At 43.5% G+C, this 19,549-nt stretch overlaps 1 protein-coding gene across 34 annotated transcripts in view; it reads right to left on the bottom strand.

Moving 5' to 3' along the window:
- NRXN3 (neurexin 3) overlaps nucleotides 1-19,549 on the bottom strand; it is a 1,022,019-nt gene that overhangs the window by 966,977 nt on the left and 35,493 nt on the right. For all 34 annotated transcript variants that reach the window (XR_005105297.1, XR_005105300.1, XM_037394470.1 and 31 more), the window contains exon 2: nucleotides 2,542-3,816. Coding sequence is in view for 32 of the 34 variants with exons in the window: in XM_037394470.1 (XP_037250367.1) it covers nucleotides 2,542-3,250 (709 nt within the window). In the remaining 2 variants the exon portion in view is untranslated. The remainder of the gene's footprint in view (nucleotides 1-2,541; nucleotides 3,817-19,549) is intronic.

Genomic DNA, 19,549 nt, shown 5'->3' with positions numbered 1-19,549 from the left:
ATAACAAACATCTTCATCTCTTGGAAAAAAAGCAAAGCAAACAAAGAAAATACAAGTTGTTTAATGGCCAATCACACCATCGGCAGGAAAAGCCTGCATCCAGTTCTGCCACTTCTATCATCAGTGGAGGTCCTGCCACAGTCACAGAATTCAAAGAGCTGTCTTTGGAGTTTGCTACATTTTTAAAGTCAGATAAAAAGGCAGCTATACTTAACTTGGTTCCTGTTTTGTTTCCTTGCCACTTTTCTTTGTCTGCTTGTTTCCACTTACTAAACAGCTTTTCTTCCATTTTCCCCCTTCTTTTCACCATCTGTACAGACACTGTTAACATTTTTGGGTGACAGCATTTAACACACAGAAATCACCACTGCTGCAGCATAAAGGAGGCAAAAAACAAGGCTGATAATAAAATTCTAACGTAAACCAAATATACACTATGAAGTAATAAAAGAGAAAACTGAAGAACTGGACAAGGCAATGACTGTTTGCAGAAACTTCTACATTTGTTCCATTGGAGAAGTTCTCGGCACACCATCTTCTGTGTGAGTGAACAGACCACAGCTAACAGTGAGTTAAAAATATTTACTAAAGAAGGTACATGGTGACAAACTTCTTTGCTCACCCTTAATAGAAGGTTGGGCTGGAAACTGATGAATCACTATAGGAAACAAACAGCAATGGTGACGCATGGCTTCAAAAGGTAACAATAGCACTGCTTGATCTGTGATGCCTACAACAGAAATATCCCTGGATTTGTTAGAAGGTGGATTTCATCTTGCTCCACCCACCCAGGAAAGGCAGAAATTCCACCACCCGAGCCATGGTTAGAGCTCTCACAATTGTCCCGCAGGAACATGGAAGCCTCACTCACAATATTTTCTCAAGACATTCACTGAAAACCATATGCTGTTGATGTCTTGAGCAGACCCGTGGGGTCTGGATCCATTAGCCCAGCAGTAGAAAGAGGTTCATACCTCTGCGTTTCAGCGTCCACATGCCTGTGTGGCTCTTGCAATCTTTCCTTACCCAAAACTGGCATTTAGACATGAGGTGTGTTCTGTAAACTTATGAGGATGGGGCCTGGCAGCCCAGCTACCGAAGTGCCTGGTCACACCCAGCAGGCTTTCTAGCTCCATGTAATTCATGGTTCAAGCACAGAAAATAGTTCTTGCTCATTATTGGTTTGGACCTGATTGGTGTGGAACAAATTGCCAGGAAGAATTGTTGTGTTCAGCCCTTTACAGGCTCACACCTCCTATCTAACGGTCATGTACTGTTACTGCAATATTTGGACACAAAGCCAAATTTTCTGTTATCATTAAAAGCCCCTTAAAATTAATGGACATACAGATATCATGTTTATTTTCCAAACCTTCCCTTCTTAAAAAGATAGGTTAGCTTAGCTTCTCCATCTATACTGTAAACATAGAGCGGTATTTACATAGTATTTCTGTAGGACTTTTTGCTTACACAGCAACAGTACAGGAACTTTATTTTCAGCACTTCTCACATTTTACATACTAAATTCTGGTCAATCGATTTTCATTGCCAAAAGAAGTAAACAAATGCCAGTTATGATAAGACATTATTGCAAGTATTTCCACTTTGACAAAATAGCTGGCTTTTTTTTTTTTTTTTCCTTGAGATTGGACACTTCTTGCCCAGGTTCCATATCCTTGACTTGAGCTCAAGCTGTTGTGTTTAAACCCAAATGTCATAAAAAATGCTGTAATGAGATTCTGAAATTCACACTGGGATTTCTAGTTGACTTACTTAAGCCTCTTGCACATACACCATTAATTACAATCACACTACTAAAGACCAATGGAAAAAAACTGAAATGCATTTCATCGTGTGGTTTGCATTACTTAAAACTTCTGGACTCAAATTTTAAAAAAAGAGTATGAAACAACGTAGAGATACTCAAACCGATTTTCTCTTTGCAATACTAAGTAAAATCATTCAGCGGGTCCCAAATCAATTTAATCAAGGATGCTAAAATAATCAAGGTGCCGTTCAGTGACCAGTATGGAAGCAATTGAGGGGGAGCATGGGGCTTCCAAGACTAGCAACAGCTAACATCAAAGATGGCCTAACTTTTGCAATGTCCTGTCAATTAGTTATGTCGGCCATATATACATGGCTCCTGTTTACCAACACTTCACTCAGCTTTCAGGGATGCGGGGTAGTGAAATTCACTCAGACAACTAAGATTAACATCTTACCACTGCTTTTACCAAGACCAACATAGGATACTTCTGTATTTAGCAATTTATGTTCTCTACCCTTATTAATAAAAGATGCTGATAAAAATCTGCCCATGCTAGAAACACAGCATCCTTTCAGAAAGGCACTTTTTGCAATTGCTCATGCTCTCTGCCTACTCCCATTTCATTACTTCCAGCTGGAAAAAGAACAGTGGAACTTTAATTCCTCTGATAGCCACCAGCAGGGATAAGGGCTCAGCTGTAGCCCTTCTAAGTGACAAATTAACTTTAGGCTATATAAAGATCAATAGGAAGCAAGGAAGTATTCTCTTACCTTCAGAACACAGCTTGCCAGCATATCCAGTGGCTGAGCAGTCACAGTGTGGCTCACCATCCAGAAGGAAGCAAGTGCCACCATTTTCACAGGGGTTCTCTGCACAAAGCCCTTCCATTTCCAGTCGGACCCCTTGACTGCCCAGGAGCTGCGGCTCAGAGTTCCCATATTTCAGATCCAGGATAAATCCTTGAAACGGAGGCTCACCCAGAACACCATCAAGGGTCAAGGCAGCAGGACGGATGTCCAATGGGACGCCACCAACAAAAAGGTCACTGACAATATTCATATACTGGCGTTGTGGGCGCACCTCACCTGGCTTGGCTTCACCATCGAGCACTAGCACCGTCCGAAGGTGATTGCGGCTGACCATCAAGAAGTGCCAGTTGCTGTCGTTGACCTGCTTCTCTGTGATAACAGTAGTCTCTGCACAGTCCACACTGAACTGGAGCTGGATTCGCCCATCAACAAGGGACAGACAGAGGAAGTCACAGACACCACCATCATCAAAGTAGAGGAGCAGCCCAGCAGAGACGTTGGTCTTGAACTGGAAGCTGAGTTCACTCCTAGTGCTGGCATCCCAGCGGAGGTAGCGGGCCCACTGGTTGGGGATGCCCATGAACTCCAGACCCAAACAGAGACCCAGCAAGGAGCCCAGCAGCAAACTCACCTTCAAGGTGAAGTACACAGAGTGCAGAGTGAAGCCCATTGTTTCAAGAATCTGCTCTTCCCTAGGAGAAGAACAAAAGCCACACTACTGAGAGGAGAATCCCAGCAGTCAATACCAAATGTTAAATCCAACAGGAAAAGGAGGAGAGCACAGAGTGACAGAGAGAGAGAGGGAGAGCAAGTGGAAAGTGAGATAGAAAGTGCACGTGACCAAGAGGAAATGTCTCCTTCCTAAGGAAATATCTCAACTATCCTTTAGGATTCGGAGGCTTTTATGTCAGAAGTACTGGGTATATGAAGTGACTTCTCCAGCCGGTGTACTTTTGTGAAGGGCAAAATAACCCACAGTGGTTTCTTTTGGTAGAACACAAAGGTGACACTGGTTGTTCCAGGAAGGAAGGAAAGGGAGAGCTGAAGCCTAAGCCTCAGATTCTGGTTTCCTAGAAGCAATGACAATATTGACAAAGGTGGCAGTGAGATGGAGGAGAGCGTGAATTCATAAAGCACGTGATCCTTGAGAGGGCAAAAATAAAGTCAATCTTCATGATGCACTGGTGGCTACCCAGCCCATAATTCACTGGTTGGCACTCACAGAGCTTGCAGGACCTGTGGGGTCAAAAGAAGAAAAGAAAGGAAAAAGTTAGTCCTACTACTTGCCATATCTTTACCATAAAGCTTATTAATATTTTGTCCTTTACATTACATTACATGTAAATTTTACTCATTTACATTTCTTGATACTCTGGCCACTTCTTCATGCCTGCAGTTGGCTATAGTCCTCCAAAGCAGCAAGGACATCTATATCCCCAAAACTACAAGGACCAAATAGGGGCTCACCAAGTGATCTGCACACACCACAACACTGAGCAACGTAAAAATATACAAAAATATTTAACTCCTTTGATGGATGCAATATCATCGACTTTACTGAGAGAAATGGTGCTGAAGCTTCCCTGGTAACAATTACCTCACAATAAAAATGCTTAAGGCAAAGATCAGAGTTCCTTAGAGTTAAAAAGTTGATACAGGGCAAGGGGAGATGTTATCCAAACTTCCCATTCCACTGCTTTAGTTATGCCTCCTAGCACACCAAGCAAGCACTAGAGAAGACAACGCTGCTGTCAGCCTGTCACGCAATAGCTGCTTTTACTGTACGTCTTGCACACTTCAGAGACTCTAACAGGGACCTTTGCAACCTGCAAACATGTGCTATGCAAATTATATGTGGCAACCTGCAGCTTAGATGATAGGAAACTTGTAGCTTAGATGATAAGAACTGCCTAAGCACTTAACCACTTACCCTGGTCTAGTGACTTGGCAAAAAGGCCAAATTCACCCCTAGCTAACAGCGAGCAAATCCAACTGCCTTCAGTGAGCAGGAGTTATACCTGTTAACACTGGGATTTAATTCACTTCTGCCTATTTGCATGTGGGTGACTGTATGCCTGGGGAAGGAGGATGTTTTAAGATGACAACTACAGACAGCAAAAAGCTAGGCTCATTGTTTGAAAATCCTGCTTAAAAAGGAAGTTTTCCATTAACACAGGTGCTTGTTCACAGAGATAGGTCAGGCACAAAACCAGCTCTGGGAATGGTTAACATTAGCACAGAAACAAAGCAGGAAAGGAGCTGATGAGACTCAAGATCCCCCAGAAGCCAGCATGAACACAGATTTCACAAATCGGATGACAAATATTGTGGGGCAGTATTTGCTTGGGGAAAGTGTTTTCTGCTGTGGATGGACAAAGAGTCACTGGGGCTGCTGTTGCTCCCAGCCGATGCCTTTCAACTCACCGCCCACCTTGCTCTGAAGGAGGAGGCCCACAGACACTGCAGAAACAGGCAGTGCAGGAAAGTTTGTTTGGTGAGGACAGAAGTTGAGCAGGAGGAGAATCACTAAGAAATGGAGGGGACATCTGACATAGTCACAGCCTCTGTCCTACCTAACCCAGCAACCTGCAGAAACCATAAGTCTCCAGGGCTGTCAGTATGGCAAATTTAGCCAGCAGGAAAAACAAGTCACTTAGAAAACAAAAGAGATCAATTAAAAGAAAACCCACAAGTTGGAGAGAAACATGAGCTTCCAGTGCCCAGTGGAAACTAGGTCTGTTCCCTGCAGCTGCCTGAATGGAGCGTGTTAGCTAAACTGCTATAAACACAAATAAAATCAAGTCAAAACCAGAGGGAAGGTAATTCCTTTTAATTGTTAACAGCTTGGCTCAGGAGAATGGAAGCAGGAAAAAGGAGGTGTTAGGAGAGGTGTAAAATGAAAAAAACCCACAGTTCCAAATGCTCAAATCATCTGTCTTCCCAATAATCATGATGTTGGCTCAGTTCATGGGGTTTTTGGGGGGCTTTGAAAATCAACCGGAAAAAAAATATTATGTGGCTCTTGTCCATTTACCTTTCTCCTGTGTGCTCCCCAGTGGCTTCACTAAAATAGCCCATGATTTATGGAGAAAGAGAATAGAGTGAGAGGGAAGTAAGAGAGAAAGTGATGACCCAAGCCTGGAATTATTGATGAGATGGGAATAGGAATATAATAATGTGTGTAAATTAGTCAGCTATGTGCTCCCAGCAGTTCACAGTTCCCTGGAACATTTACCACCACCACAGTAAAATTCACCGCCCCATCACACAGCTCTGTGCTGAGCCTGAGCTGGGGAGGGAGGCAAGCCCAGCATGGCACCAACCATGCACAGAGACCCCAGTGCAGAGGGGCTCTCGCCCCAGTTTTTGATTCTCCTGGGCAGGATGCATTGCATCAGAAGTAGCCCTCAACCTTACCGCTCTTCTCTCCCTGTTTTTGAAGACTAACTCTATGAGAACCAGCAAAAGATGCTGCAAATCACAGCAGCAGGTATGAACTCTCTATAGATAACCACAGATGAGATGCATATGTCCATGTACAGCCCAAACACCTCCCCAAAAAGCCTACCAATCTCTCCCAACCCCAGGCTGCTGAAGCCCTGGTTTACACACACAACGAAATCTCAGTCTCTGTGGGTCACTTCAATCAATCCTGGGAATATTTCAAAGACATTGTAAAGGAAGCTGGGTACCTCTGTGGTACAGATTTCTGTAACATCAATACATGGGAAACCAGGCAGAAATGGTTAAACAGGAATAGCATTGTTGACTGAGGGAAGCCAAGGCAATTCCTCTCTATCTGTTTTGACTGCGAGAAGCCAAGGTAATCCCTTTCTAGCTGATTTGAAAGGAGACAGTGCCAGTTCTGTTTCCGGAGAGGAAGAAGACACAAACCCCATGAAATATAGATGTAGCTTCTGGGTGCTTCATTGCCTTTTAGACACTGCAGCTGAGATTTTAGGGAGGCTGCCCACACTCAGCTGGGGTCATCTGAGGCTCCTCCAGAGCTGTCAGCACCCGTCAGTCCTGACCCACGGCGCTTCCCACTATTCCAGTTTTGTGCCTCACACATTTCAGCCTGTGAGAACAAACATTACTGCACAGTAGTACGGTCTTCAAGAAAAACTCAGAAGACTGAGCATCCTTTATAGCAGTGGCCAGGATCTGAATCCCAACCTTGAGAGAGTAAATCCTGACACGACAACTCTGTGCCTCACCTATTTCCCACAATGATCCTCCAAGACACACTGAGAATGAATAATTTTCTGCTCTTATCATTTTATTTTTAGCATAAGTACTACCTTAGCGGCCTCATACAGCACACTGCTACCATAGCAATACATTGCAGTTTGGGACAATAACTATAGGATCTCATAGTATTTTCTTACATATTTTATCTCTGAGAAACTTCAAACTTTGTCACAGCATGATCACATCTGACCAAAAAGACTTCACAATGGACATCACCTTCCCAGTCACGAATTAGCAACAACCCTGTTCCAATTCCACCTATTGCTCACATGGAAAAGCAACATAAATAATTTCCCTGTTATATTTTTGACTTAATGTGGTTTAACAGCATGAAATGAGACAGCTAGTCTGATGTAATCAGCCCTTCAACAAACCACTAGGCAAGGTCTTTGTAGACCTTAAAATGCAGAGCACTTTAAATATTTGTTCCCTGAAGGAACAAGAGAGCCAGCAAGTTATCTCCACTGCACCTCCAGCAGCCTGTACCATCTCCTTGGCATGCTGGAGAGCTGAGACAGCGAGGAACCTGCACAGGGAACAGACAGCTCAGCATCTCGCACACACAAAGCCTGCCGTAGGAAACACACCCACCTGCACTATTGAAATGTCCCACTCACAGGGCTGACGGAGCTGCACAATGTCCCAAGCTGGGGAAGGGAGGCAGCCCTGCCACAGAGCCATGGGCAAGTGCTACCCAACCACCACCACACACCTTCCCAAATCTGCAGCCTATTAATGCCAGGTCAGAGCCATCTGCTCAGCAGCCCACAGAGAGGGTCTCGCCCTCACTTTGGAGTGGCTCTCAACTGCTTATCAGCTGTATGCGGAGAGTGAGTGACATTATCTAATTGCCAGCTAATTTCCATAATTACTGACTGGCACACTCTGTATGCAGGGTTAATATCTTTGCAAACGTCTCGCAACACACCTGTTTAGGAAAGAGGGTGAGAAGCTGGGCACAGTGCTGCTCTGTAGCTTATTTACCCAACCACACAGAAAGGTTACAGGGGGTGGGTTTGCTACTCCCTGCCCTTCCTCCTCCACTACCTCCCTCTCTGGCTGTTATTGCTTGGGGATGGATTTTTTGTATTTGGAAGTGTTATTTGCAGCAATTCCTAGAGCAGAAAGAATAACCATTAGATGAGGCCAAGGCTTCCCTCACAAACCTCTGCCACTGCAAACCTGTTTAAGTCCTTTTATTCCACTTAAGGATGCTGGACAAAATCCCACTGACACACTGATGGAAGAGGTTTACAGTGCCCCCAGTCTGCCACCCCCTTCCACAAACGAAACTATTCATTATGCCATCCTTACTGTGGAGGGAAAATCACCTAGGATCCACGTATTTATACCCCATGTGACCTCAACCTTGTCCTTGTCTTCACTGTAAAAAAAAGCAAAATCCAATGGTTTGCTTTATTCTGCAGGCCCTAATGAAGCAGAGGAGTTTTAGAAAGGAGTAAACAGGACTTTAATTTGGTTTTGTGTCTAGGTCCACAGTCAGCCCAAAGCACAGCAATCAGATCATTACAGCTCTATGACATATGCTGCTCAAAATGATCCAGTGAGATTCACAATCAATAATTGATATTAAAAGCCAAGCTTGCCAGTGGCAGAAAAATGGGGAATTAATAGTATTTATTCAGTCTGTCTTCACTCATCCAGATTTCTAGTGAGCAGTGGGCTCCTTTTGGCATATGCCTTGAGTGCAGGTCTCCACAGAGACTCCTATCTCTTAAGCAGAAATCTTTCTGTCTGGTTTATCCCCAGCTGAATTGTGGCTAAAAAAAATAAAGGGGGGGGGGGGGGGAAGTAACAAAAAAACTCGTTGCAATGAAAAATGCAGATGTAGAAACTGTGAGTTGCTACTGTTGCTGGGGAAAAAAAGAGGAACACAAAAATCCTCCCATCACACAGCCTCCTCAGCAAGGATGCCTGGTGAGATGTTTACAGAGAATCAAGAGGGGCGCATGGAGGCTTTGAAATTCAACACACTAGAGAAAACCACACAGATTGATTTAGATTTTAATTCTTCCAGCAGCATTTACATCTGAACTATAAATGTGGATGCTGACATCATCCCCTTGGTGGGATAGAGGAGCCTCCGGGGTGGTACCGGTGGAGCTGAGCTGAAAGAACCAGGCTGAAGATACAAGCAGACAGCGATTCTATTACCCAGGGACAGTTTGGTGTCTCTACACTGCTCACAGCAATCAGAGGTAAGGCACAATGGGCTCTCCTTGGTGAAGAGGCTGGAAGTGCAATTGATAATGGGGACCCCGCCTTACAAAGAACGGAAGACACCCAGGTCTTGCTGAAGTCGGCACAGCTTCACGGGATGAAGCATCTTACATGACTGGCCGCAGGGACAGAAGCAGAAGAGGAAACAGAGATTCAGGGCTTTATCTTGGATGTAGGCACATGTGGGCATGAAGACCAGCATCTTAAAACTGGGGACTGGGGGTGGCACAGAGCACTTGGTGACTTCTTCTGGATGGTTTCCAGGGATATTCATGTCAATCTCTAACATCAATGCAAGAACGGCAGGTGCCTTTGCCCCATCCAAAGCCCAATGAGAAGATCTGACATTCACTGGTTCTTCCCACCACTAATATATCTTGCAGGCTTAGCTTTTCCATTCCTGAAGTAGGATATGGAGTTGCTCAACCCTCCTTATCTGAATTCAGCACAGAGCTCCTAGGAGACAGTGGCAAAAAGCCTCTATCAAAGCAAAAAGCAAGAAAAGGAGGTCTAGGTTTACAAACCCAAAAGTGTCCTCTTAAAAAGGAAAATAAAATTAAAAAGCTAGACTAAAAAACTAGAATTACTTTGTCTTTGCTACCTTAAAGTTAATTAAGATATAAAAATGCATACACTGTCAGCTATGTTCTGTAGGTAGGTTGCTTGGTTCCCTGATACCTGGGCACATGGTTTGCAATCAAACAGGTTAAGCCCATCACCCTTCTCTTCTCCCTGTCCTCAGTTCTCACCTGGGGAGGGCAAGAATGACTGTTTATGACAAGCCTACTCTTGGAGCTCATCTCCAGAAACACTATGTAATACCCAAACCAGGCACCTATGCATCGGGGAGCTGAGCTCACATGCATTTGCAAGACACACAGCTGAAATGCCACCAGCGGCCTCAGAAGGGATATGAGAAAGTTAGTAATGTGCTCAGTTCAACGACAAGCGCAGGACCATGGCAGCACAGCCTCACACTGCAGAGCTATCAGGCTGGGAAGCCATCTGGCTGCTGGAAGAGTTAATATTTTATTGTAATCACCCTTCAAGGCTCTCACTTCCTGGACCTATTTAAACAAAATTCAGAGCCAGAGTTCTTCAAATCTCCACTGGAAGAAGAAGGGTTAAAAAAGCCACAAGGGACAGTGTGGTTCCCTTCTTAAACACTCCCCACCCTACAAGAGCAGGCCATGTAGTCCAGAGAGTGACCTTTAAGTAGCCTACCTAGTCCAAACTCAGCATGAATGCAATTTACAGACCATTTCAGCTCTCCAGCTTTCTTAACACAAAGCAGAAAAATCAAAACCCAAGCACAATGGAAAAGAAAGAAAGAGAGAGAGAAAATAACCCTGCAGAGCAATCATGTCTGGGGCTGCTCTGATGGCTTTCTGTTCCCTTCCAGGACACAGAAATGACTCCCAGTGTGTTAATTACTCCCATTACCACAAACTCTTCACTAACAAGGACTAGCTAAAAGGAAGTGTTGGCAGCAGCTGAGCAGTTATTGCTCTCTACTGCCATGCAGGAGAAACCACACTCCCCCATCTCTGAGCTGGTACTAACCAGAAAAGTGATTTCTGCAAAACTCAACACCCTTTATTGTAATTCCCATGGCAGCTGCACTGGGAACACTGGCTTTCCCTCAATTCCACCATCGTTAAAAAAGAACAAAGAATACCTGCTTTTCTAAAGACTTTGAAGTTCAACAGTTGGAGAGCTCTGAATCATTATCATTTATTTCACTCCTGTAGCTGGTCTGCCTCCATCCCCCGCATCCTCTCCTTTCTGCCACCAAGAAGCTTGGACAGATCTGTTGTGTTGTTTATTCTACCAGATCCTAATATATCAAATGCAAAGCCAGGAGCTGCACACATCACAGCAGAGAATGTTAGCAGGGAATTCTGTGAATTTGCGGTGCTGGAATTACTGATAAATGGCAAAACTTCCAGATCCCATATCTGACACTTACATTGTATTCCCATTTTCTTTTAATAAAAAGCAAGTATTTTAAAAATGTGCTCATTGTTACTGAAAACTGAAGTTTGGGCATGTCACCAATGCCTGAAAATGAGGCTGCTTCCAAGAAGATTCTAGGACTAGCAGTATAGAATGGGTTTGCTTTTCCCCAAAAACGTATCCAACACTGCAGAGACAGGCTAGTATTAGACACTCCTCAGAGGAGAGACACAGTTGGAGTGTGGGGGCTCCCGACCTGGAAGCAAGGACAGGAAAAAAGCCACTTTTGCCTTGCACTGCTTTATCAGCTACTGAACATTAGGAAAAGGTACAGAGCACAAAAAGCAACAACAAAACAAAAATAATGGCTAGCACATCAACCAATAACACCTTGCTCTTCTAGCTTTATTTAGTGAGGCTATATCAAGCTGTAGCCCTATACTTAGTACCAATATATAGCCCTATATGTAGTATGCTTACCCATCTGCTTCTTCCTTTCATGTGCATTTTTTAGGTTCTTCATGAGCAAGAGCAGTTTCTTTTCTGTTTGACAGAATCTAGCACAACACAGTCAAGAACAGAGCTCCCAGGCACTGTGCACGTACACATTAATAATTGTGATTTTCTGTACTTGAGCTAGCACTAAAATGCCTCTACATTCCAGCTGGCATATAGTAGTTCTTTTTTTTATGGGGGAAAAAAAAGGCTAAGAAAAAAAGGGTAAAAGGATTATCAGAAAGACTAGACTAAGAACAAAGGTTAAGCTCATTCTTTCCTTCACTTACAGATCACAGCCAATTTGTACTTTGTTCGACACATTTTTACACCCCTGAACCTGATTTCCAGTAAGCCAGAGAAGTTTGCAAGCTTTCAAATGTCATGATAGTATGTTACAGAGAGGGGAGACAGGCACAATCAGTTTAGTTATTTTACTAAAAACATAACATACATAGAGGGGGACACTGTACCTGGCTAGACTTTCCTGTCATTACTACGGCCAGTCATTAAGGTCATTCCCTACTGTCTGCTGGCTCATGGGAAGATATGTAGCATTCACTTAAAAAGGAAATAAAGGGCCAAGAGGGACCTGGAAATTTACAGTGGATTTTCTCATTATGTAACATGTAGCACACACTATGTTTTATTACAACTTCATAATCTCATACAAAAATTTCTACTCAGCTTCCCACAAAGCAAATGCAAACACCTAAACCTAGCAAAAAGGTGTGATAAACTGTCCACAATGCAAGGAACACTCAGCTCAGTTCCTAAGCTCCTTAAATATCTGATGCTCTGTTTATGGACCAAATGGGAATGCCTTTCAGGGAGCCCAGTTACACATCAGAACTGAACCATAACAGATCCATGTTCACACAGCTCTCACAGTGACTGATGCTGACCAGCACGAGGGAGCAAAGGCTTTGGCGATCTGGTAAGCACTCTAAAAGTCTACAGCCAGCGAGAGATTAGGTGTCTGCTTGCTGAATCACATTCCTCCCTCACCACTAGCTCCAGAAACATGTTGCTTTTTGTGGCTATATATGCAACAGGAGGCTGGGAATCCCCTGTCATGGGAAACCACTGCATTCTTCCAGCTCTCTGGTCTTTTCATCTTCTGATACACAAAACTCCTGCCAAAATCCACTCTACCTCATTCCCCTCCACACTTCTACCTAAGGGCTATTGGGGGTACGTGACAAGAAGTTATGCATAGATAGGTTTCTCACTTCTAGTGTGCTGGGGAATGGAAGAGGAAATCTTTGCCAAGACAGACTGCTAGCAAAAATCTTTAAGCATCAGTGTCTTGGCTGGAAAAGGATAACACTTTAAATGGTTCAGGATATTGAAAACTTTCCAGATCATCAAGGAAATGTCTTGTAGCTTTGTATGATAGGGGCCAGTTTCTAAACTAACCAGCAATTATGGGACAGGTAAGAAATACGCTAGGCATGGCGTACTTGCAAGGAGCCATTTCAGGCTGGCCTGTGCCTGCAGCACTAACTACATGGTGACCTGTCAGTGTGCACCAAGCAATTCTCCACCTAAGCCAGACAGCCTGCTGGCAAGGCTGGAATAACAAACCTGCCGCTCTGCCGCAGCACTGGCCTCACAACCAAGGATTCAGACAGCTCTGCTAAAGGCTACCCAGGCTCCGAAACGCCAGGGACACTCAAAGCAGAAATACAGCATTCACGGCAGAATCTCTTTCGAAAGAAAGGGTGTTGATCAGACAAATACAGGCTTAAGAGCCCTGTGAGCCTAGGAGCCCAGGGAGTGGGAGGAGTTACACACAGGACAGGGGGGTTGTTATTGCTTTTTAATTCATGTACATCTTCCTGGATTGTATTTCTGTGCTTCACAGATTTTGCCCTGTAAGTTTTCCCTCTAGTTATGCCTTTTCCTCAGAGACTTGCTACTGTGAAATTTAGAAAAAAACATTAAGAGTGCAAAACAAAAGGAATTTTACAGAATTCAAGTACAAAAGATTCATCTGCTTATTTCAGTGGAATGACATAATGATGAGGTAGCAACATCTCCTGCAGTAAGTAAAACACAAGTAGTCAAAAAGGCAGGGAATGAGCACGTGTAGCAAAGCATAAGAGGAATCATTGTACGTGCAGGGTGCCCAAGAGGCAGACATGAGCTAAAACAAGAAGTCCAGAGAGCACATCCTGGACTGTCAGAAGTAGTTGGACATGACTGCAGGAAGGTGGAGGGAGAGCACAATTTCCTGATAATTTTAAATTGAACCTGGATAAAAACACTAGGGAATAGTGTAACAGGTAATTACCCTTCACCACCTGAGAAACAGGCTGGGGACACGGCACCAACTCTCTTCTATTCTCCCCCTGTATTAAAACTCGTTGCTGAGAACCCCAGACTAGGCAGCAGCATGCCAGGGCCACAGACCCAGAAAGCAAAGCCTGTCAGCCAGCTCAATACTTCACGTGAGCCAAGGGGCAAGGGGGGGGGGGTGGGGGGTGGGGGGGGGTAGGGGGAGCTAACTAGCAGCATTATGGAAATTAAAACCTTTAGAAATTATTTCAGCTTTACTAATGGAGCATTTTAACACCACTGGAGAAGACATGTCTCTTTATTTAAGCATTATTTGCTACATACTGATAAATCAATCACACTTGGTAGATTCAGAAAGACCTAAAAGATACATATTCTCCTGCAAATGTTCCTTTAAAAGTCAGATGGTCTTTTAAAGAGCTTCCAGCCTTGGGACTCACAGTGCAGTGCCCTGGAAGACAATTGACATTCTGAGTGACTGGGCTGCGAATTCAAAATCCCAACTCGACCTGCTCAAGTCAGGATTCAAACTCACATCTTTTAAAAATAGGAAAGAATAAAAGAAAAAAGAAAAAGAGTGAGGAAAAGACTTGAATTCTTGCAGCTCCCCAGGACAGAATCTCTCAGGGTACAGAGGCGATAGTGGGGCAGAGAATATCTCTGTACAGTATCTGCATGGGTTATATTTTGTGCTTTGATGTGCCAAATACGAATCTTCGTACAGTTAGCAATACAGCTGACAAAGGACAATTGCTTGCTATGAAAGCCACCAGTGAAATTGAAAAACCATTTATTATACTGAGGCATGTCCACTGATTTTTCTGCTTTTAGTTAAAAAATGAAACATTCTAATTTACCTGGCCTTGGTTATAGTAACTTCCAGTCGTTACTTGCTTTTTCTTTTTATTTCTTCTGGGAAGGGAGCATAGACTAGGAAAAGTGGGAAAACTGAGACTGCTATATAAATAGCTTCGTTCCTAGCAATTGCATAACTTACATTTAAAATGGATTTGAAATGAAATTTCCCTCGCTTTCAACAAAATATCTAAACATTCTGAAGAATGCATCCTTTCTGCTAACATTGTTTTCACAGCCTAAAAAGCCATTATTTTGACAAAAACATTACGAGCAGTTCTTACTAACAGCACCCACTTTTTCCTCTTTATGCCAAGCCCTGCACTCAGCTCCGTGTCTGGCTGGGAAGTTCTGCGTAGCTCCAGAGATGGGTGATGAGGCAGTGATGGGTCGCACTCTGCTTTGGCACCAGTTTTCATCTCCTTCTGCCACATAAAGCTTTTGCTAGCTGATAGTGAACTGGAAGTCAATGAGAAATGCTGCAGGATGAGCCCCAGTTTCTAAATTAAACACAAAAAATCCCCTCACCAGGACCAACAATGAGTCTTCTACTGTCCACCAGTAAGGCAAGCAAGGAAAGAACAAACAGTAAAACTCTCTCCTACACCTACAGAGACACTCTGCCTAGGATATAGCTCAAACATACAGGTGGAAAAAAAATTCACTACTGAGAGCACTCATTCCTGGGTAGACTGAGCACTCAGTCTCCCACCCCACACCTGTTGTGAGTACAAAAATAAGTCTGGGAGAAACAGAGAGAAAAGCTTTTCTAATCAACACTTAAAAGGAAGATACCTGACATGGTCGTAATAACCTGGCAGAACTTCTGTTTCCAAATTGTGTTGAGTAACTGAGATTTAGAAGTAACTAAGGAAAATGATTACTTGGTACCACGGGCAACAGATGGTTCCTGCAACCTGCCAGTTGCCAGATTCTAGGCCAAACTTCTCCCCTGTGTGACTTCATCACACATTAATTTAACTCATTTTATCTATGGTACCTAGTTATCAGCTGCCAATATTTTGCTGCTCAGTAGTTCCTCGTGCAATAAGATTCATGTTCTAGGAGTCAGGGTACACACGTGAGTTAAAAGAAGGCGGCTCATGACCTGTTTGTGTGGCCTTAGGCAAAGTGCTCTTTCAGGGTATACAGCTAGGACTTCAGCAGCCACATCATAAAGTTTAATTAGTGATTGTAAAGTGCTCAACCCACTCCAAAGATGAGCTAACATAAGAGCAGCCTGTTTTCCTTTATGACATGAATAGTCTCCTTTCAAATTAAGCAAGGGAAGATGCATCTATAAAACATAACAGACTTCCTTTCACTACTCCTGAAGGCTCAGCCCCCAAAGAGGCACAGGTTTACTCAGCAGGCAGGGCGAAATGCAGGGCAATGGCAAGGAGACGGGAAGCCTTCATCTGCTTCAACTCCTGACCCACCTCCAGGTGCCCTCTCAGTCCACCAGCACCAGACAGCTTTTCACAGCACAACAGGTTCCCCCAAGCTCCTTGACACCAGTCGTAGAGAGCTGACATGGTCTGCACCTCCCCGGGGACTGCCATGGCCAGCCACGTGGTACCTCCCTCCTGTGATACAACATGGGAAACTGGGGCACTCACCTTCCCAGTTTGAATACAAATCAAGTGAATCTGTACGCTGGCTGCTCTGTGTTCTAAATGGGGACGGCGGCCCACGGTTTATGCACTGCCCGGTCAGGAGATCTGCAACCTCTCTTTTCCCCCTCAAAACTCCTTCAGGAAGAACTCTTCTCTGGGGCTCCAAAACCAGGCAATCTACCATGTGGGGGAAAAATGGGTATGTTTAACTCCATTTTTCACCAGTCGTCTTCTAAACCATCGGAAAGGCTCAGAGGAAGAGGAAGTTAGGCAGGCTTCTTGTACGCGGCCCTGCCCAGCACTAAGGATCAGCTAAATGCAACTATTTAAGCTTGCTGTATCGATTCCTGCATGCTCCTCCACTTCTCTGGGGCTTTTAAAAGTAAAAAATAAAGGCAAGTTAAAAAGATATGCATCTAACAGGAGAAAAACCCACTATGCATTTAATTAAGATCTAAATAAAGGAAAAAAGCTACAGAGCGCATGCCTGTATATTTAAGCTAGCAGCTACATTTAATTACAAACATTGTTTCCAAAAAAATGAAAAGCTGCTTTCAAAGCAGCTGGTTTTCAAACATGTGCAAAGTGTACTACTGCAAAAAGTCAAACTTCTCCACAATTTACAGGAAAGGGAAGAGATACATCACTGTAAACTGCTTTCACAGAATCCCTAATGTAGGACTTCCTACAGAATCAAATGAAAAGGGGAAAGGATATGGAAAACCCATCAGTCTACTGTGGTCTTCCGATTACCTCACAAATACAGGCTAGAAGTAGTCACCTGTTAAAAAATACATGTCGATAAAAGATATACAGTTACTCTGCAGCACTGAGCCAGCCTGCTGTCTTGGACTACAGCTCACCGTTGGCTTTCTGTCAGACGTCTCCCAAGAGAATCCTGTACAGCTTCACTATGACAAACACTGCTTGTCCAGGGCAGCAGAACTAGAGGCATTCAAATTATATCTCCTAAAAAAATCCATTCCCAACAGCTTTTTCCAACTAGTGGGAGAGATTAAGGTTGCAACTCTACCAAACTACACCTGCCATTCACTACACAGCTAGCTGATTTTAAACCACAGGAGCGCAGGCTGCTTCATGATGATGAAAGTAAAGTCTGAGGTAACAGTACCATAGAGGAAAGAGTGCATGATTGAGCAGACGAGGAAGGCAATAGTGATGTTCAGCAGAATATTTGCTATTTAGGTAATATCTCAGAAAAATTATTTAAGCAGCACTGCTGGAAAAAGAAGAAGAAAATAAAAAAAAAAAAAAGAAAAGGAAAAAAAACCCCACACTGATTCAATTGATTTCACAGACCTCAAGAACAAACTTCCCTTAATCTTCACACCCATAAAAGCTAGGAATCCCAAAACCCACAGGGACGTATTCCTCTCCAGATATTAACCCCCAACAGGCTCCACAACACTAGGCTGAGAAAATTCTGCTGTTGAAGGCTTTTCCCAAGACACCAGCTAGACACTGATGCCCCTAGCCACCCCAGCCAGTGCACGTGCTCTTTCAGTACTTCCACACTCAAAACACAAGACCCTGCACATTGAAATCTGCCTCTATTGCAGTAGCTTTGCATCAAGAGGGGCTGGTGTGTGTTCCCTCCTTTCCTCTTCACCAGATTCTTGCTTCAGTGCCGTATCATACTGCCCGCTGCCAAAGTCTGCCTTCTGCTCAGTCACTTTACATCCCACTTCTCAACACCTAAACGCACCTTCACACACTTTTAGAAAAGCCACCTCTCCCTTCTCCAGTCTTGGCTATAACCCAGGAACTGGAGGCCACATCCTCTTTCTCCACTGTGGCTTTTACAGCACTCTTTGCCTCAGCCCTCCTCTCACAAGCTGAGGAGTCCCAGCCCTTCTACATCTTTTCACAGAGATAACACTGAGGACCTGGTGAACTTTTTCTATACTTCCTCCAGGTGGGATGACCTGAATTGCATGGAGCGAGTAATTGTATCATATTGAGTTGGGATCTTGATGGGTTTTAAAATGCAAAAGGAAATCAAATTAATTGAGGAATAGTAGGAGTCCAAAGAAAAGCCAAGGTACCCCAGCATACCACTCTGTCTAATCTGCAGTCCCTACTAACGTTTGGTCCTTTTATAGCTTATATCTCAGCGGTATTCAAGTGCGTAACACTAAGCAATGTGATTAGAATTGATCCAGTGAGTCTCCTATCCCGCCCCAAGGGAACAATTACACTATATTTGACGGACAAAATTAAAGCACTTGATTTTGAACCAGAGATCCACAGGTGAAAAGCCATGCTCCCATCCCTGTACAAAACCTCCCAGACACAATGTATTTGTCCATGCATATCATATAATAATTTTTTATATATATACACTAGTCTACTACAAAGGTGACCGGTCATACTGATAAAATCTCAAGAACAGCAAAGGACAACGTAACCAGTGCTACAGGTGGGAGCTAAGGTAAGGGGATGGGCCTGCAATGTAAAGTATACACACTTTCCACAGTTATCAAAGAAAATATTCACCAGTCCATTCAAGGTGATCAGGTGAGGGGGTTGGTTTGGGGATATTTTTTTTCTATTTTTAGGTAAGAGATTAAGTAAGTTTAAGATTTTTCTTTGACAACAATCTTTCTTAAGCTTGCCACTGGGGAATAGAACCACTTTCTGCTAGTGAGATTTGTGAAAAAAAATCCTATGTGGCATACAAATAAAAGACTGAGAGTCCCTGGGACAGTAGGTTTGGGTATGTCAAAGCTACAGCCTCTGTCAGAGAGCAGGGTAGGGAAGAAGAGGTGAGAACAGAGTAACACAAGGCCTAGAGTCTCCTGTAAAATAAACATTTTTACTCATAATGCTATTAAGCATTTTATTATTTCAGTGACTCCAATATCCCATTTTATAGTCCCATGTTGGTGCTTTTCCATTATTGAGGTCTGTCCACAATACCAATGGCCCAGAAAAGAAATTAGTTGCTTCCCTTTTTTTAAGAGCTGTTTAAGAACTATGTTTGACTTTAATTACATTTATACTTGCTTGGGAAATCAGACTTCGCTCTCAAGAGGGTTAAAAAGGGGAAAGGGAAGGGGATAAAAAAAAAAAAAGACATGAAGAGAAAGAAACAGAAAAAGGAGAGACAAAGGTAAGTCAGATGAATCCAATTAAAAGTTTCTAAGCTCCTATCCCTGAAGTTTCAGCCAAAGCCACTATTTAAGAATATGGAGGAATGTGTTTTTTAATTATTTTTTAAGTTTTATTTTATC

Source organism: Falco rusticolus, chromosome 7 (assembly GCF_015220075.1).
Source record: "Falco rusticolus isolate bFalRus1 chromosome 7, bFalRus1.pri, whole genome shotgun sequence".
Taxonomy (NCBI): domain Eukaryota; kingdom Metazoa; phylum Chordata; class Aves; order Falconiformes; family Falconidae; genus Falco; species Falco rusticolus.
This window is presented reverse-complemented; position numbering and strand designations above follow the sequence as displayed.